Source organism: Elgaria multicarinata, chromosome 9 (genome assembly GCF_023053635.1).
Source record: "Elgaria multicarinata webbii isolate HBS135686 ecotype San Diego chromosome 9, rElgMul1.1.pri, whole genome shotgun sequence".
Taxonomy (NCBI): Eukaryota; Metazoa; Chordata; class Lepidosauria; order Squamata; family Anguidae; genus Elgaria; species Elgaria multicarinata.
In genome coordinates this window covers 56,879,360-56,899,974 of record NC_086179.1, presented here as the reverse complement: position 1 = coordinate 56,899,974, position 20,615 = coordinate 56,879,360, and the positions used below count along the sequence as shown (strand labels likewise).

General features: G+C 40.1%; 1 protein-coding gene across 1 annotated transcript in view; it reads left to right on the top strand.

Moving 5' to 3' along the window:
* SRGAP1 (SLIT-ROBO Rho GTPase activating protein 1) overlaps positions 1-13,673 on the top strand; it is a 117,987-nt gene extending 104,314 nt beyond the window's left edge. The window contains exons 17-22 of the mRNA XM_063133941.1: positions 1,886-2,110; positions 4,259-4,338; positions 7,059-7,239; positions 8,362-8,496; positions 8,813-9,158; positions 11,449-13,673. Of these exons, the coding sequence (XP_062990011.1) occupies positions 1,886-2,110; positions 4,259-4,338; positions 7,059-7,239; positions 8,362-8,496; positions 8,813-9,158; positions 11,449-11,826 (1,345 nt within the window). The 3' untranslated portion in view covers positions 11,827-13,673. The remainder of the gene's footprint in view (positions 1-1,885; positions 2,111-4,258; positions 4,339-7,058; positions 7,240-8,361; positions 8,497-8,812; positions 9,159-11,448) is intronic.
* Positions 13,674-20,615: the final 6,942 nt, after the last annotated feature.

Here is a 20,615-nt window from a genome sequence, read left to right as displayed (position 1 = left end):
TGGTCAGTGGAATTCAATCCATGTCTACTCAAAAGTAAATCTCATTGAGTTCAGTGGGATTTACCCCCAACTAAATGTGCATAGAATGACTGCCTGTGTCTCACTGCCATATAAGAGACAGGTAAAAAGAAAAAAAGATACAGGACAGTATCCAATACCATGCACTTCTAGTGCAATGGGAACCTACTGGTACCTGGAATGAATGGAAATGCCCGGAGCTCCACTGACCTGTCCCATTTCAGAAACAAGCATTTCCATTGTTCCCTTAGAAAGTGCTAGTTCCCGTTGCACTGGTGGAGAGTCCTGTAAGTGCAGTGGAACCAGTGGAGGTACAATAGTATTAGATACTGCTCACAATTTCCATCTATTTTTCTGAAATAACATGTAGTTGTGTATATGAACATACAGTTGTGAACATAAATATCAGGAATTAACTAGCACAAGATCTGGAATTAGATGCTATTATTGATTATCGTGAGATTAGAAATAGGATTACAGTGAGCCCACAATACACTTTATAGAAAGAAACTTTTCTTGGCAGGAATGAAAAGGTTTCAGCAATACATAGATCACAAAATAGAATTACATGATATGAACCCTTTATAGCAAATATTTTGGAAGAGAAATCTAAAGTGCAATTACTGGCTGACCTTTCTCTAAAAGATTAGACCATTTATATGGCAGGTATTGAAGAAGTTCAGGATTGTTTTGGATCAATTACACATTGATAACATGACAAAGACAGGTTATGTATTGGGGGGATGTATAAATGCAGTTTATAGGGATACTGGGAAAGATGAGACATTTTATTGTAGCTTGCAAGTTATTAACAATGTTGAGAGAGAGAAAGAGAGAGAGAGAGAGGTTTTCATGTGTGATACAGGACTGTGTTGAGTTTGGTTTTAGATTGTAGTTTATATTCTACATGGATTTGAAATTCTAGGTGATTTTGAAATTATTGGTACTTTTATTTGGTTTGGACCTGGTGTTCTTAAGACTTAACAAAGGGCCAGGCCAGGCCTGTACAACATAAGATTCTTAGATCAGTTGTGATCCTTCCCTGTCTAGCTGTAGCCAGCCTTGCTGTATGAGCGACCTGTGTCTGAGACTCCTCCAGTGGTGTAAATTGCTGGGAGAGGGAAAGTTTTGGGGGGTTGCCACTGCCAAATCTGTTCAGGAGAAATAGATTGGGAGGGGAGTGGGATCGATGATGATAGAGTGAAAGAAGAAAGGGCAGGATATAAGAAATAATACTACATGGAGGCCTGTGAGATGGGAAAAGAAAGGGGGGATGATAGAGAGATAGAAAATGTGTAGTTGAGGAAACAGAAAACGTCTTTTCTGGGTTCACAAAGTAATACTGCATTTTTGAGTTAGTAAAAATATAAAAAAGGTCCTCAAGATTATTTGAGTTCTGCATGCTTGATCTAAACCATAGCAGCTAAAAGCCCACAGCCTCTGTTCTTTATTTCAAGTTTATTTTATTTGTTTATTATTTCATTTCTGTCCCACCTGCTTTAATCTTTCCTGCAATTCAAGTCTCTTGTTGTCTTTGCTCATCGTTGCTGAATCCTCTCAAAGTTGTCAATCTCCTGCTTTAGATGTATTGCCCAAGTATAGTATTATTATAGATCACTATACACATTTCCACTGATTATTCACAGTCGTTCTTCCAAAGAACTAATTCTTATACCTTCATAGCGTTGCCAGTTAGCAAAGGATATTTTAATTTGTTTTGATGATATCCCTGTACAAGAGTAAGCAACAAAGAGTTGTGGGGGTAGTAATACTGTGTAGAGATTTTAAGTATACATTATTATTTGAGAGGTCAAACATAGACCAAAAATACTACCCCTTCTTTTCTTTTGACTATTCTTAAAAACAGCCTTTCACAGTACAGCGATGAAAATATGATGGATCCTTATAATCTGGCCATTTGTTTTGGCCCAACATTGATGCCTGTTCCAGACATACAAGAACAAGTTTCATGCCAAGCTCACGTGAATGAAATAATCAAAACAATCATTATTCACCATGAGACCATTTTCCCAGATACTAAGGAGCTTGATGGCCCAGTTTATGAAAAATGTATGGCTGGTGATGACTACTGGTAAGTTCTGCAGTCTTTTGCTGAAGCACGCTTAACCACATCTCTGTTATTTTGAAGAAAAAACAGGCAAGAGGCCACAATTATGCTATTCCAAATCAGAGCCCCACATCAGTTTTCTGATGAAAATCACCCACCACCACCAGGTTGCTGTTTGCCCCTGGAGGTGCTGTTTGCAGTACACAGTACTTACTTTGGGGGTAAAAAGCAGCCAGGAGGGTGCAGTTTTCAGCAGTAAACTTGTGTGGAGCCCCAGTCTGGATCAGGAGCATGTTCTGGATTGAGGCCCACTGCTGTTTTTTCACTAAAATAAAAGTGGCCAGGTTAAGCACACTTGTTTAAAAATATGACTGACGTAATGTGTAATTTGGCGTAAATGTTTGTTAGCCAATCAAATAAATGAAGTTTATTTGAGGGCTATGTGGTGAAAAAGGAGACTTGTACGTTTAAACATACAAAATCAAAGTGTTCTTTCGCACTAAAATAATATGCATGGTTATTAGTCTTATTGCCAATAAATAAGACTAATAATTATTTTGCATGGTTTTAGTGAACTACTCCTGTGAAAAAGTGAGCCTTCTCATTTGCTCCCAATGGAACTAAGGCCTGGACTATATCAGTTTACAATTTCCCACCTATCTGGAAATGTAGTGGTACTGAAAACATATAGGGCATTTCTTTTTCAAGAAACAATGACCAAAATAGCAAAACATGATATATCCTTTCTCTTCAGCTGAGAATTCTAGCCAGCTTTACCCTACCTTTTCAGAATTAAAGGCTAGTCATTTAAAACAAAGTGGTCCTCTTTAAAATAGGATATTGAAAAGCCATTAAGAGAGTGTCTGGAGGGGGCATAGCATTCTTTGATTTCAGCCAAGAAACTGCTCTCCCCATCCCACCCCTTGTAGCCGGTGTGGTTCTCTCAGTATAGGCTACATCTCTGCGCTTGGAAATGGAAGGCAGAAAGGGCAGAAAGGGGGCAGTCCTGGGGGTGGGGAGAGGAGGAGACCTGGGAAGCTTCTTTATGCAGCTTCCTATTGGGCCTCCAGGCTCCTTCCCTCCCCGAAACTGCAGCTAGATGGGAGAAATTGCCCATATAGGCAAAATGCAGGGAAGCTGGAGCATGGAGGTGAGAATCCCCTCCGTGCTCCATCTGCCCTGCATAGGCTAAGTCAGCAGCCTCCAATTTTGGAGGCTGGCTACTATCTGGACAGGATTGCGCCCAAATTAGCAGTGATATCCTATGCACGTATGCTCAAAAGTAAGAAGTCCTAGACATATCTACCTGGGCATGCGTCCCACTGAAATCAATGGGTCATATCCTCCGTAAGTGTGTGTAGGATTGCAGCCTAAGGCAGGTACTTTTTTCTTCAGTTCATGAGCTATTCCACTGTTGTAGCTCTTTTGAGTGTACTTGGCCTAGTAAATATTAAGGTGTGATTGATGCATCCCCTATGGGTTTGAACCTGAACCGAATGCTTCAATGTAAAATTGACTCTTTTCCATGAGTGTTGAAATCAGGAAGCAAGGTATCAATCCTTGGGGCCAAACTAGGTGTTACACACAGATGCTTGTAACATTACTCACAGTCCTTTTTGGGGGTGGGGTGGGGAAGTTGCTGAAGGCAGAAGCATTCAGGAGTTGCTGATCAGGAGCAAGGAAAGGGCCAGCAGGAAGGGTTTACACATCTTCTTTCCCTCCTTCTGGCAGTGCTGTTCTGCTCCCATTCACTGTCTCCTGAAACTACTTTTGGTTTTAAGAAGTCTTTTAGGCCAATGTTTCATATCTTTGCATGGAACTGCAAGGACCTCTAGTTTGTCCTTGTAAGCAGCACTCCACTGGTGCAAGCTTTTGCCTTCTTTCATATGTTACATAATACTAGCTTATTATTCAGCTCAAAAATGAAGCTGTCCAGAGGCAGGAGAGAGAGAGAAATGTATCATGATCTGCAGATTGTCTGACTTCTAGCTTGTGGGATTTAAAATATCTTTAAAAGCTGGTAAAAGTATTTTAAGATGGCAACCGTACTTTGTCTTAACTGAAAATATTAAGAGATGTTTGAAGAAGAAGCAGGTTTTTAAAATGCTGGATTTTAAAATGAGAAATCTACCCATCCATAAAATATTAATCCATATAGTCCTGTTTCTGCAGTGATAGCCCTTATAGTGAACATGGTACCTTGGAAGAAGTCGACCTGGACGCTGGTACAGAGCCCCACACCAGTGAAGATGGTATGCTCTTTTCTGTTGTTTTAGTGACCTTGTTTCTCTCTTAAATTACATTGATGCGTAATTCACAGAGGAAATGCTGTTTTTCTCATTACCTCTTGTTTTAAATGAAGAATCTCTGGCACGGTGTCCTTAATTCAATTTTTTGTGTGGGTATCTTTTTTGTTTTTAACACTGAACCATCCGTCATTGGCCAGCTGTTTCCTTGCTTCTTTCCTGACTACAGTTACAGGAAGGTCAAGTGAAAAAAAATTCTGCATTCCTCAGCACAAATTACTTTCTGGTGCAGTGTTACATTCCAGGTGCCATTTCAAACTCTGCTGTGCATGGTCTACATTGCTACCTCTAGGTAAATGAGGGCTTTATGGGGGAAGAGACAATAACCAGGAACTCTAATAACTGTCGTCTCCTCCTCCTCCTCCTCCTTCTCCATTAGTGCAGAAGATCATACCAGGACCAGGCTAGCATTGGCCTTTGGGCTTGCCCAATCATGCCATGGGCAACAGGCAACTTGGAATCTTCCCTCTAATACTCCTCTCCCCTCCCTCCACTTCGTCCTGTAAGATTCTGAAGAAGGGCAGGTGGGCAGGACCTTTCTACAAAGAGCAGCTGAGGAGAGGAGGATGCGGTGGCACCAACAGAGGAACTGGAAGTGGCACTAGCATTACCAATGGAGGATGAAGGGTAATGGCAAGGAGGTGGTGCTGAGTTGTCAGCAGCTACCCATGCCACATGGTGCTGCTGGGCCTGGATTAGCTTCCTTGCCAACATTGGTCCCATGTTTGATAGATACTGGGTTCCTTGCATCAGATGAGGTTGGCTCTTGTATTTGAACATTCATGCTGCAATACTACAGTCCAGTTCATACAATCTAGCAATCCAGTGCTTTAAGAGGCCATAGAATTCTTGGCACTTCTGCTGCAATGGACTGGACAAAACTATTCTTCTGGAATGCAGAACCCTAGGGATGGCCTAATTTTCATCGTTTTCATATGGTTTTGTATGGAGGGAATAAAGGTACCAGCAGTGTCTACCAACAGTATAAACCCCAACTCACCCATCAGTTCTTTGGTGGGTTGGTAAGAGCAATAGCAGGGATTGATTTCTGTACCCTCTTGCTCAGAAAAAGCTGCACGCCAGGACTCTAGCTTGCTTAAAGTGTTGTGTGTACAGTCCTGGCTATGAGTTCAGGCTTGGGGGTTGTAATATCAGCATCTGCTATGCATGTGTAAGTAGAAAACATGTTCCATGTATGGTACAGCCCTTACTGGCTACCATGTTTGTATTCTGTGCAGCACCTGGCACATTGGGAAGTTGCACACATGTTAAATCAAAGTTGTATCTAGTACAACTTAATGAGAACTTTGTCTTGATTGTAATTCTTTCAGAACAATTTCATTCACTATCCTTGGAAAGTTTCTTCTTAAATCAAATATTCAAAAAGTAATTTATTTTAAAAATTCTGCATGGATGCTAGAAGTTTTAGGAAGGAATGGAGTGTTGTTGCATCTCCAGTAGTAGCATTTAACTAGATTGCATACAACTTGATTTTACTCTGAAGCACAAGAGAAAATGTTTTCCTGGGAATTAGTCCCAGAATGCATTCACTTGGAATGATTTTCAGAAGATTGGTCCAAGAACTAGATGTTTCATCAGCAGTATCTAAAGCATTTTAGAATTTATTTTGCTCTAGTTAGATACAAATAAAATAGTTTACGATATCTGTTTCCAAAGGAAATCAGAAGGAATTTCCTGAGGAAGCCCCAAACAGATGGATAATTGCTGATGCAGAATTCACACAAAGGAGATTTTATATTGCTGTTGGCATACAGTGCTATCTTCTGTATATATAGAGGGAGGGAAATAGAAACAGTGAGGGAAGTAATTCTCTCATCGTAACCCAAGAGAGCTGCTAAAATAGAGCTGTCATGTTCTTCTGTGGCACTATATGAGCATTGACTGAAGATCACAAGGTCTCTTTTATCAAGTCTCCATGAAAGACTGTTGTAACTTCATGCCAGAATTATCTGTACCTGAAAGTTGTTGTTCCTACAGTGGCTTCTTCCAGAGACTTGGGACCAGAGCCTAAACCAGGGGTGGCCAATGTGCAGCCCGTGGGCCACAGGCAGCCCCTGCCACCTCCCCACTAACTCCAAAATTTCAGGATGTGTGTGATTTTTTAAAAATGGCATGGTGCTCCAGGTGCCATTTTTTTTAAAAAAAAATTACATTTTTAAAATGTCTTTGATGCCCATGGAGCTGCAGAGGTGTAGCCCATGGGGAGTTTGGGAGGTGAAAATGGCCCACAGACCTCCCACAGTTGCCTGCCGCTGGCCTAAATTCTGAAGGCGGAAAAGTGTTGTGCAGGGATATTGGTGTTTCATTGTTAAACAGCTGGCAGCAAAACAATACACTCCGCCTAGATGGTAGCTATCCAATACATCTATCCAATACATTACAGCTCCAATAGCTATCCAATACATTATAGCTCTAAAGACTCCTTTTTGTTATAAATAAAAAGTATTGTAAAGGCATGAAAAAGTGCTCCACAATTCCTGCGCAACTAGTTTTATGTCCCCTGAGATTTATTGATGCCCAATGTGTTCGTTCTGGATAATCGATTTTTCTTTCTACGTCTTTGCTTGCTTTCGATGGTGAGTTGTCCTTACTATTGAAAAATGTTTTTCAAGTTTAATATCTTGTGGTTTGTCTTTCCTTGATAGAATGTGAACCAATAGAAGCTATTGCCAAGTTTGACTATGTTGGAAGATCTGCCCGAGAACTCTCTTTTAAAAAAGGAGCCTCCCTGCTTTTATATCATCGAGCATCCGATGACTGGTGGGAAGGAAGACATAATGGAATTGATGGCCTTGTACCTCACCAATACATAGTGGTTCAAGATATGTAAGCAATAGCTAATTGATATGAAATGCCTGAGTCACTGTCCTACACTACATCAGACCTATCTAGTCAAGTGCTGATCACCAGTTGGCAGACATTCTTCAGGCCCTTGGTTCCAAACCCATGTGGCACAACCCCTGGGGTGGGCACAAGAAACCCATAGGGGGCAGGGGTGGTTGTGATGCTGCGATGCTGTGTTGCTACCCAAAGCCAAGCAGCGTTTGACCATATTTCCCTCCTGTACATGTTCTCTCTTTCTCTGCGAGTCTCCAAATAGGAACTCTGCTTATAGCAGCTGGTGTGGGTGTGTGGAGAGTGGATGGGGAGCAAAATCCAGTATTACAGTAATATTCTAATAGTGATTTGGGGGGAGGATTGTGGCTCCACAGTCTTAACTTCAAACCATTTTCACTTTTCAAGTTCACATTTTATGTCATGCGTAGCCCACACAAATTTTTAATAAATACAAGATAGCACTTTTTTCTGTTCTGCAGTCTTCTCACATTTTCTGTTTAAATAAAAAAGTAGAGCTTTAAAGAGCATGCTTTCTGTCTACTAAAAGTATCAACACTGCTGTTAAGCAAATTTGAAGTTATATTGCTTGCTTATTTAGCATAATCTCTCATTAGTTATCATTTGGAATGTAAAATATCACTTAGGGGGGACATCTACAAAGCTGAAACTAGAAACCATATTCTGAAGTGAAGCTCACAGCGGCTTCCACACAAGGCTTTTATTGCGGCATTGCCTTGCCTTTTTCATTCTGATGATGTTGTCTTCCACTCATACCACAGAAAATCTGTGAAGAAGGAAAATACAGAATAGCTGCACAATGGCGTCTAATTGGTAGTGCTAGGACCTCTCCATCTGGAAGTGTCCCAGGTGGGGATATTCCGCTGGCCACAGAAAGCTTTTGATAGCAGTCATCATACTGGACAACATTTAATTATTTATTTGTGTAACATCTTTGAATATCATGATAATAATGGTTGTTAGTGAAAAGAAAGCCACCTGAAAATGAGAGGCAGAGACAAGAGGGTTACGGAGGAAACTAGAACGCTCTTGTTCTTTTTAGTCAAGTATGTTTCTTTCTCAAGAATAATATTGCCTATTTTTTCTACTCAGGGATGATACCTTCTCAGATACACTGAGCCAAAAAGCAGATAGTGAAGCCAGCAGTGGGCCAGTAACAGAGGACAAATCTTCATCTAAGGATATGAATTCACCAACAGATCGTCATCCTGATATTTATTTAGGAAGGTAAATTTAACTGACCACTTAGCATTAACTGAGCACTTATATTGCACTTGGGAATGTTAAAAACATTGACTTCATATCCATTATTTCAGTAATCCCTGCAACAACTGTGTAAAATGGGTAAGTTTTATTTCACATGGGAGTTTACGGTTTAAAGAATAGTGGCTTACCAAGGACTATCTAGAGATACAATTTCAACTGGCGACTTGCTTCAGTCCTAACACTGCATCACACTAGCCATTTTTCTGGCCATATGTTGGAAAGAATTCTTTATATATTCTTTGTTTAATCTCCTGTGATTTCCTTGGTCTCTGTGCAGGCAACGCAAGAGGTCTGAACTCCCGCTTCCTGGCAGACGTCCTGGCAGGACCAGTGACGGACACTGTCCCGTTCATCCACCACACAGCCTTGCCCATTCATCACTGGAGTTAGGTTCCCCCAGTATGGCAAGCCACAACACGTCTCGAGCTGTCCTTCAAAACCGCAGCCTCAATACAGACAGCCCAGAAAGGAGGCGTAGGCCAGGCCATGGGAGCCTCACCAATATTAGTAGGCATGAGTCACTGAAGAAAATTGACAGCCCTCCAATTAGAAGATCAACATCATCTGGCCAGTACCCGGTTTTCAATGACCACAAACCACTTGACCCAGAGTCAATTGCTCAGGTGTGTCTTGCTTGTTAATATATAAATTGTTGCTTTCTGTATTAGGGAGATGTTATTATTATTATTATTATTATTTATTTATATAGCACCATCAATGTACATGGTGCTGTACAGATAACACAGTAAATAGCAAGACCCTGCCGCATAGGCTTACAATCTAATAAGTTGTAGTAAACAATAATGACGCACAGTTCTCCATGACATCCTAATTCAGGAAACTGTCCTTCTTTAAGCTAAGGTTAGTGAGAACAAGCTAGTATTTCAAATGATAGCTTGAGATCTTAGCTTCTTCTCAACAAACCATACTTTAAATAAATAACAGCTCTAAGTTTGGATGTCACATGAAAGAGAGAGAGAGAAGCCCAAGGGTCTCCATGGCTAATGTGAGTTTTTATGATTGGAATCACACAATACATGACAGCCAGCTCATAAATAGGCATATAAACTCTTCCTTGTGTCGCAGTTTGGCTGTTAGTATTTCAAGTTCCTCAAAGTGCCTGTGTCTCCATGCTGGCGAAATGTAGTTACTTTTTGCAGTCAGAATATCTGCGTTCAGATCTGTTAGGTAACGAGACCTAGGTACACACAAAAATATATTTTTCATTGTGATTTGTCAGTGTGTTTCATATGATGACTAGATGTTTAATTATATAGGTGAGTAAGGTGGAAGATGTTAAAAATTGTATTCTCATTTTATCTAAACTTGATTACTATAATGCCCTTCCTTGTTCTTCCTTGATTCCTTCTTAAAACTGTTGGTCTCTATTCTTCATTCTGCATTTCCTCTCATCCTTTTTCTTCTCATAAATATGTTCATGTTTCTCTTTTTCCCACTCTTTGCACTGAGTTCCCTTTCCTTATCAGATTAATTTTTAAGTTTGTGCTACTTATGTTCAAACTCTTGCACTCTTTTACCCCTGCTTATCTATCTACAGTCTTATACAAGTCCTATTAAACTCCGTATGACTTACTTCTGAGTAGAGATCCGTAGGATTGAACTATAAAATCCATTAAGAAGAATGGAAATTAATTTTGTCACAACTAACATCTGCCATTGATTTCAGTGGAATTTAGTCATAACTAATTGAAGCTGTATTGGACCCAAAACGTTTTCTGCTCCATAAAAATGTAGTACTTATCTATATATTCACATGCCTAAATACTACTGATACTTGCTTAATAAAATAGATGTGCATGTGCACACACAGAGACTTATTTCATTTCTGTACCACCCCATAGCTAAAGCTATTGATAAAAATACAAAATACAACATATTAAAAATAGTCTAAAAAATTTAACATGGAAAAATTAATATGCCTTTTGCTCTACAGCTCCCCTTTCTTACTTGCCTTTCATTGATTCCTTAGGAAAGTGGAGAGTATAAACTCAATAATTTCTACCGCAATAAAGACATTAGCACCTGCTGAGGAAGTCCCACTTGTAGCTTTTGGGGCAGGTGATAATGCTGGTTTACAGACCTAGTTCTGAGTCAGCTTAGTCCCATGGAAGATGGTAAGGTGCTGCAATAGTCTGATTTTAGGAGAAAACCAGAATATTGGTCTTCTGTAGCCTGTGCAAAGAAGCGTGTCTTTAAAAGTCCAAGAAATAATAAAGAAACAAATTGTTTAATATATGCCTCCTAATTCGTTTTGCCTAGAATTATTTTTCTCTGTTAAAAATAACAATAAACTAGCTTAGTCATTTCAGTTGCTGTTGTAAGAAGAATTCACTATGAGCTTAATGTCGAGGACCATCCCCTGAACACTCCCCATCCTTCACAGTGGATTTGTTTCTTGAGATGACAAACACAGCAAAACAAAATTTCATCATAGTCTGTATTCTACTTCTTTTGAGACACAAACCACCAATCAGGAATAGGCAGAACATGGGGTGGGGTATCAAAATGTGCGTGTTTTAAACCCTCTCAAAACCAAGCATCCTTTGAAAATGTCTCTCCAGAACAGTAGGCAGCAGCAAAACAGCCATTTCAAAACTCCACCCCTCCCCAAAAATGCCTACCCAAATTTGTGGAAATGTCATTAGTCTAAACCAATATGATCATGTAAATTCTAATTATGCAAACAACCTAGCTACTCAGGCTCACATGCTGCATGCCAGATAAAACTGGTAAATCAAGTATATCAATATATGGCTTGCGGTGGATTTTTTTCCTCCCAGTGTTGGATGCTTCATATAGATGTATGGAGCAGTTGCAACACTTGAATGTCTCCAGTGCTGTCTTTGGTATCCATTATTAATCGTCAGTAAATGTGCTTCTTCCTCTGAACAGGATATTGAAGAAACAATGAACACAGCTCTGAATGAACTCCGGGAACTGGAACGTCAAAGCTCTGCCAAACATGCCCCAGATGTAGTGCTGGATACCTTGGAACAAATGAAGAATTCTCCCTCCAGCACTACCTCCACAGAATCATTGAGCCCTCTCCACAATGTCATGTTAAGAAGCACTGAGCCTCAGATTCGGCGTAGCACTAGCTCTTCCAGTGATACCATGAGTACCTTCAAGCCCATGGTGGCACCCAGAATGGGAGTGCAGCTGAAGCCACCTGCACTTCGGCCCAAACCCGTAGTTCTTCCAAAGACAAACCCAAGTATAGCCCCTTCCTCTCCTTCTCAAGGTCCAGCAGACAAGTCTTGCACGATGTGAACACCAAGCAACTCATCTGACAAGCATGGAGTGAATTACCAAAAGAATGGATCACTGATAGAAGTCTGGCTTCCATCACGCCATTAATTTGTGTTCATTATGGGAGAGGTTTTGTTTTTCATGTAATGTCTTAAGCTACCTACATTATCATGGGCATTTAACATAGGCTCAGTTTTTAAACTGGAGATTCAGTGTGTTGTTTGAAAATAACAGGAACACACACTTTTACTTGAAACTTCCACACTGCACCTTTTCTAATAAAAGCACCACAAGTCACCGCCAGCATCCCATGTAGCTCAATAATTTACATTGACTGTAGCTTTTGGACTTCAAAAGGAATTCTTATGAATGGTTATTTGAAATGGATTTGTTTTCTTCTATACTACTGGGTCCAATATGAATCAGGGTTTTTTTTAATAAGGGATGAAAGTTTGCATCTTGAGAATTAGTAAGGCTACCACCCTTTGTACACTTACCCATGAGTTAGTGCCACTGAACACAATGGAGCTTACTTCTGAGTAAGTATGCGAAGGATTGGATGGTAAGTACCCTATACAAAATGAATAGGGAAAGTAAAGTCATCCTGACATTTTCTTCAAGATACTTGGTATGTGTGTTGGCAGTGCTAGTACAACTCATTGGCAGAATATGGGGAATGAATTTTCTTCTCATACAAATGCAGATGGCAGCTCTCCAAATCAAAATTCAAGCGTGTTGGCAGCATTCTATAGGCAGTTTTTCCCAGACTAGTTGCTGGGGCTGGGAATGATGGGAATTGCAGTCCAACACATCTGGAGGTCACTAGGTTGGGGAAGGCTATACTATGGAATAGTTTCTAATTAAACCTTACTCTCAGGCTTAATCCATTGCAATAAAGCTAAAAGTTTAGCCACTGGTTCTTTCAGATAACTTTTCAGAAACAATTCATTACAAAAAATTGTTTACATTCCTACGAGCCAATTGTTTGGATGTCTCTACAGATAGAAAGTCTTAGCTAACTTAATGATTTGTAACAAAACATTCCTGGAAAGTTTGAAAGAAAATGAGTAAGTTGTGAAACTTAATAGTTTGAAGCTGCTGTATCCTCATGGTTATGAAACACAATACGTGCAAACAAAGGTGTGCCGTTTCTTGCATTTTGTTTATTAAAATAAATTGCTTATTTCTTAACTGGAATAGCTCCTTCTGTTGAGGCAAGAGACTGTTCATGGGGCAAAGATGTCATTTTCTACTCTAAAATCGGAATAAAATGTGTCAGAATCACGTTTTCCCCAAATTAGAACCTTTTTTCATGTGTGTGTGAGTGAAAGCTATGAACCTGCATAGTGCTGCATCATTAGGACTTTTGTTGTTGTTACATGTGAACTAATTATACAACTGTTTTGCACAAACTAACACTAAGCCATATCATCTCTGTGAATGTTTTTATACGGTCACCTTCCCACTTCACAGGAGACTTTATCTTATATTATTAATCAAGCAACCACTAAAGTAAAATCATATAAATTCTAATTTTGGAGTGAAACACCAATAGTGGGAATATAGTGAGGGGGAAGGGGATATTCAGCTGATATCCATCAGCACGTGCAAAACTGGATCCAAATAAGGGATTTCTTTTCCCATAACACTTGCTAGATAATGAACTTGTCATTCTTCCGGTTGAATGCTTTTGTTTCAATCCTTCACACCATGTGGAATCAAATGGAAGACGACTAGTCTTGCGATGAGAATTGTTAGTGTGTGACAGTCTTAAGGGCATTATAGCCTATTATGATGATGTGTGACTGATTTATTCCCACTGCTGTTCACCTCATTATATGGGAATGCTAAATCCGATGAAACCTGGGCATGGCAAAGACATTTAAGTAGCTTTGCAAAGAAGTTCACAAAAGTTGCCCACAAAAACATACAATCAGCCTGCCTGCCCTCACACATTTACTTATAGTACTAAAAGAAATGGAGGAGGGGAAGGGAGAGAGAAAGAAGAGGTCTAATTTTTGTAATGCTTCCAGGTCTATTCTCCTCGAGGCAATTCTCAGATGACCAGGCTAGTGGCTATTTGCAAACCTGAATTTGAAATTGGATCTGCTGGGTGGTAATTCATTAATTTGACTTCCTAATGCGATAACAAAGGATCGATTTAAGGATTTTCAAATACAGTATACTGCATTATTTTGTTTGCCACACAAGACTAAGATTAGGATATTGTACGTTCACCGAAGGGACCACCACGTACCCTGAACTGCACCCGAGAAGTTTAGCTAAGGTCCTGTACTAGGTAGTGAGGTTTTAACAAATACTAGTCACTGACAAGGGTTGGGGTGATCCATGCTAGGTTAGGACTTATTTTCTTAACCAGCCCAAATCTTGGACCTGTGAAACAAACTGAAATGTCTTCTCTCCTTTAAGTGCATTCTAGCTTAGTGATTTTTTAAAAATAATAATAGATTATGTGGCATAAACTAAGGTGGATGCCTGTACCTTGAAATTGTGTAGGAAAATTCTGTATGTCTGAATAACTGTACTGGCCTCCATACTGCTTATATTAGAAATTGTTTAGTGAAGAAAAATATTAGAATCAGTGCGTTTAGTGAATGCTTACAGTTAGAGCATTCACGTGAGTTAAATGTGTGTATTTTGATGGTTTATTATAGCTACTTCAAGTATAGTGAATGGATATGTAACAGGAGAGATTGGTACAACTACAGGCATAGTAAAGGGTAAACGCCTGTGTACCTAATCAAATCAGTATTGTCCTTGACTGTCAGTTTGATAGATTGCAGTGCTGGTAGCTTCCTGCTTGTTGACTGTTACCTAATTGTGTCAATGTACATCTGTAAGTATGTACATGTGAAAGTGCCTTTACATTTTTAGAGAAGCTTTAGCCTTGCTCTTGTACCGTTGCATTTCCATTTCATTTTCTGCTGCATTCCTGCTGCATTCCTTCCATTCTCAAATAACAAGAGAGTTACAATTGCACAGTCCTAAAAGAAGAAGAAGAAAAAGAAGAAAATGTACTGTTAAGCTGTTGTGACAATGCACTTTTATGTATAGTACTGTACATTTTGGCATGTACCATTACAGGCTTCAATATACATTCAATTTGTTTCTCATAATGTAACTTTATAATAAATAAGGATAGTTCTGTCTGTGTCTGTTTTGTTTTAATGGTGTCTAATTGTACATTTGTGCATGCCCACCCCCGCAAACATCTTTTCTCAGCTCAATAAATAAGATACACTGCATATTGTTTTGTGCGCTCTCTTCCCTAACTGGGAAGTTCCAGGATAGCTTTACAGTGCATGAGGGCAGCCCACAGCCCTCAAAGGCCTTTTGGATGACCCACTACATGTGCCCAAAGTGACCCTACTCCCCTGATTTCCCCACCACTGCCTAGCTACCACCAAAACTGTAGCCATTATGCAATTGCCAAGAATGTCAATATTGCCTCTACCTTGGTCACTGATACTGCCTCTGCCATCTTCAATAGTTCCTACTGAGGAGACAACACTGGAGTATTACAACATTCCACATTAGTTGGTTACTCATTCACAGATATCCAGGTTAAGCAGGGAAGCTGTCACATGTGTAGATAATGCAACATCAGACCCAAATACCCATGAAGGACAACCAGACCATAAAATGAATGGGCAGTAGTGGGAGAAGTTACTATTTTCCATTTCCAATTAACAGCCTATGATCTGGAAAATGCTAAGGGGCTGTGAAGATAGAATGTTTTTGCATCTCAGTCCCCTATGGAGCCACCTCAGTATGTACAATACAAGAAGTACCTTCCACCACAATAAATATAACATGCTATGGGCTGGGGCATGGCCTTTTTCCAAGTAAATCCATACCTTACCCTTATGTATAACAAAAGAAATGAGCTTGGCTAATAGCTTCTTGACGTCACCCTTGGTGATAAGCGGTAAGGTAAAATGCAAAGAAGAGCAACACAAGGCATCTGATCAAGTCTAATGTTAACCTTTCATCTGTACAACTCTCCATTCTTATCCAATATGGACACCAGAGGCCAGTTTCTAATGTAATCTCCAGCATTGCCCTGGCAAGGAAAGTCTGTAATGTGCAAACGCAAAAGGATTAAAAAGAAGCATACCTGTATTTGAGTCTGCATTAACAAATGTATTGGCCTGGATTTTTAGGAGGGAGCTTCAACAGGAGAGGCAACAGGAAAGTGGTATCTAGGGACATCTGTAGAAGCCACTCAAGTTTAGGTCAACAGCTGTTGATATTCAATCTATCACCTACAGATCTCTTTAGGCTTCATTGCTCTGGACAAAGTGACATATTCAGCCAACAAACACAGGTTTGCAATCCTGAATTTGGGAATAAAGGGCTGGAGGCAGTGTCAGGAAAGAAGATCTTGAGTTGGATGCTTCCTGCTAGTTCCTTCTCCCCACTCCCTCTCAAACCTTTCCTCCAGCTAGGCTCCCAACGCTAAAATAATCCCTAGGGCAAAAGAGGGACGGGTGTGGGCAGAAAACCTGTAGAGAGCAGATGAAGCACTGTCCTGCCTGTTGCCTGAATGCCTTTGTAATCTCTTTTTCAACAAACAGAATTGGGAGCCCATGTTCTGCTGTCATCATGTGTTGTTCCACCCTCATAGTATGACGACAAGGCTGCCTGTTTTGTCAAAAACGATAAAGTACTAAGAAAGAAGGTACAATCATTCCTGATGCTGTACAAACATCAAATAAGGCTGCAACCTTATACTCCCTTACTTGGGAGTAAGACTTAACATCTGAATAAACATGTATAGGATCATGCAAAGAATGTTCCTGCCAGTGCTCATAAGGAATGTACGATAAGAGAAATGGTGAACTAAGAAAGAACATCAACTCCAGAAATTTCAAACAGCAAATAAAATACGTGATTTTAATTACTGAGAGTCCTTGTGGAAGTGTAACAAATCTGAAAAAGCTGTGGAATGTTTAAATTATTCCTTGAATTATTATTTTATTATAATGAATTTCCCTTTAAATGTATGCCCTCCCCTGCCACCTAATAGACATTCAAGACTTCAGCTAGGCACCTAAGTTTGGAGATAGGCTCTTAGGGGGTGAAGGGCAGTGAGGGTGAAAGGGGGAGAGAATGTGAAGAATGTAGAATTTAGGGGTCAGTATGAGTTGCTTCCTATGAGACAGATTGTGCTGAGTATCTGACATCAAGCACCAAATATGCACAGCTGTTATTGAGAATGGTATACTTTGCATACATAGCTATATAACCCATGACTTTTCCTTTCAAACCCATTATGAGTGGGGAGTTAGGACCCAATAATTTTCTGACTGCTGAGTCCCACTTGAAAGAATATTGGGGAGGGGGAAAGAGGGAGAATGCCCTACCTTATAAATAGGGGATTGGTATACCAGATTTGTACCAGTGAGCTTATTTTAACCCCTTGGAGCAAAAATACAATGCAGAAAAAATATAAAAAGGAAATATGTAGTAATGGGAAAGAAAGCATCATGCATTGTATGCTGTGCAGCTGGGCACTGCACTGGACACTTAGCTGCGTCTCCAGAAATAACTTCCTTTGTTCAGCAGGAGACCTCCAGCTTAAAAGTTATAAAGTGATGCAGTAGCTTTTCCACTGTACAATTCAATCTGGATGTCTGAAAGGCACCCCTCCCTATCTTTCCTGTGTGTCCTTTTTAAAAATCCTTGTGTGTCCTTTTGTACTTTAACAAGAAGCTTCCTTCAATATTTAACAAATACAAATGTTCCTTATTATATATGCAATAGGAAAATGCTAGCAAGGATATGAATAAAGAATACCTCTGAGAGGTTTTGTAGAAGTAAAATATATCACTGCTTGACTGATTTTCATCTCCTTAACTAGAGATGCGAAGGCATTTAAGGGGGGACAGAAAAGTGGAGAGGGGACATGGAAATGTTTTGGGGGGGATACTTTCCCCCCCGATTTTCCAAATATCCCTAGGTGTGGGGGGATGTCATTTAAAAAAAAACCTCTGTCCCCCCTCCCTCTCCCCCATTCCCCCCCCCCCCATGTGTTCACATTTCTATCTTAAACAAAGGTTTTAAAAATTAAAATTGGGGCAGGGAAAAATCCCAAGATTTCTTGCAATTTACATATCTCTTACCAACATTATTAATATAATTTACTCATTACGGGTAGGATCCCGGTTCAGTCATACTTACTTTATACCCACTGAAATAAAATTGGACCTTAACCATAGGAGAGCAAGCAATAACATGTATATCAATATTCAAAAGAAAATCAATATTGTGTGCACTAAAAACCACAATACATTGGTAGAATGATTAGTATTCTTTGCATACAGTTTATGGAAAGATTTGTCTCGGATACTATTTAAACAGCACATTTCATATTCAGAAAAAACACACAGCAAGTTGTATGGTCAGCACGACACTAAGGCCCTGATCGTTGCAAGCTCAAGGGGGCCAGATCAACAGAAATATTCAACAAAAATCAGAGCATGTTACTGATCGTTATGTACCAGTCAAACAGATTCTTTGTATGTCCTTCACAGTCTTTTTCGGATGTTGCATTGTGAGTAGCATGGAACTGGCCACAAAACTGGAGAGGGAAAGAATGATGCTTTGGCCTAACTGCTCTCTTCTTTGGGGACAACTCTGTTTGCCAAGAAACTGGGCACAAAAAATTGGGAATCCTTTCTCCAGAATTGTCTGGTGTTCAGGATTCGGTGCTCAATATTCATTCAAGGAAACGCTCTGCTGCCCTCTCTCCCCACCCCTACTTAAAAAGACATGAGAAGGGAATCTCTTGCCAATCCACATTCTTCCCATGACACCTGGGGTCCAAAAGGCACAGGACCTAATTCTAACAGTTCCCACTGCCACTGACTAGCTCAGGGACAATATTATTGCACACCTACTGACTCCCCCCACCATGCAGCAGGAAAAGCAATGATGACCATGACCCCAAGAATCTCCTGTCCATGCTGTGACTCCTCCTTTCTTTCACTCCCTGCCTGCTTGCTCGCTCTGAACATAGAGGCAGTGAAAAGATTATAAGATGGAGTAGCATTCTCCACCCACCTTGTACGCTTCCTCTGCGAAATTGTGTGGATTGGATCCAGAGGGCAAGGGCAAAAGAATGGGCAGCGGTGAAGAAGAGGAGGAGGGCCCACAAAGGGAAGGAGAGCCACTGAGAACATCATCATAAGTTTATTGTACTAGCCGAAGGCCATGACAAATACATCCATAGAAGAGCATACAACTATAAAAGTACACAATAGTTTCGAATAACCAAGAGAACCATACAGACAACCTTAAATTTACTATGACTAAAGCTCTCATTTCGCTCAGCACTCTGAGTCTCCCTGGCAGTTTATAGCAATTTTATCTAGTTGTCTAGTTTTATCTGCCTCAGGCTCCCCCATCCCTCCGAAATCTGGAGCGGCACTGGTCCAGGTTGAGCCCCAGAGAAGAACCTATGGCAGCAGCAACTTTTCTGCTGAGACATCTGTTTGTGTATTTTGAACAAACCTGAGAAGTGAATGCTCTTTTCCAGAAAAGCTCCAAGTAAAGATGCAGGCGTTCAGGTGTGGCAAGGGAACGCAAGGGATTCCCTTCTCATGTGGTACTTTTAAGTTGTTGTTACAGTAGCCAGGTAGAAGAGGGACCAGAAGCCACAGGGATGGGCAGGCAGTGTTGGATTTTTGCAATGTGTTGTGAAGAGAAAAGTGGATTTGGAGAGGTAAGGAGTCTTGGCTTTATCTTTGAGTCCTCCCTTTTCTTTGCTCTATACAATTGATACAATTGCTGTGTATCTATATTTTATGCGCATTTTTGTGTAAAACGATTACATTGAAAAATTACTTGCAGTTTGCTGTCTTCAACAAAATTTATTACAAAACTTGAGCACCATGGCAACTAGTATATCATTACCATAGTAACCAACTGAATATCATTATCTTCTAAAGCAAGTAGTGGTTGAGTGATACTGTAGGGCAGAAAATGGTAACCATATTGTAAAGAGACCAGCCCTCTGGAAGTGAATATTAATAAGTTCCTATTTAGAATCCTGTTCCAGGATACCTAATTTCAAACAATAAAACAGCTAAAGCAGTGCTTACTAATGTAGGGAGATGGTTTTCTTTAGCTAACTCTATATTAAAACCTGACTAAGGGCCTATCTGTACCATGTGTAACAAAAACAAAGCACCATTTACAGTCGTGATTTCAGGGCATCAGATACAGTTTTGACTGCATAAATTCAAATCTTTCCGTCCATGCAGATTGGAGGTTCTCCAGTAATAGCAAAGAGGAGTTGTGCTGCTGCCTTCATGCAAGATATGGTGCATTAACCAGCACCTATTATGATTAAATGCATAAAATTGATGCATTTAAAAATTAACTCACTCAGAACAATGACTTCCGAGTGAGTGAAATCCACCACATTCACCTTTCTTACATGACTAGAAGTTTAATGTAATCAGCCACAAAACATCCACAGAAACCACGTTCCAGCACCCATTCTAGGCAATAGTCCATGTTCCAGAAAATGGCCCGGAACACGAACTGTCAACTTAGCTAAACCAACCAAACTCACAAGTCACATGTGACTAGATGGGAGAGGATACAATAAGTCACAAAACTTCTACAAAAACCATGTTCCTGTACCCATTCCAGGCAATAAACAATATGTGGTAGAAATGTTCCAGAACGTCAACTTCCAAATGAATAAAACAAACAATTCACCAGATACACATAACTGTATGGGTGAGATGCAATCACTCATGAAATATCCAAGAAACCAC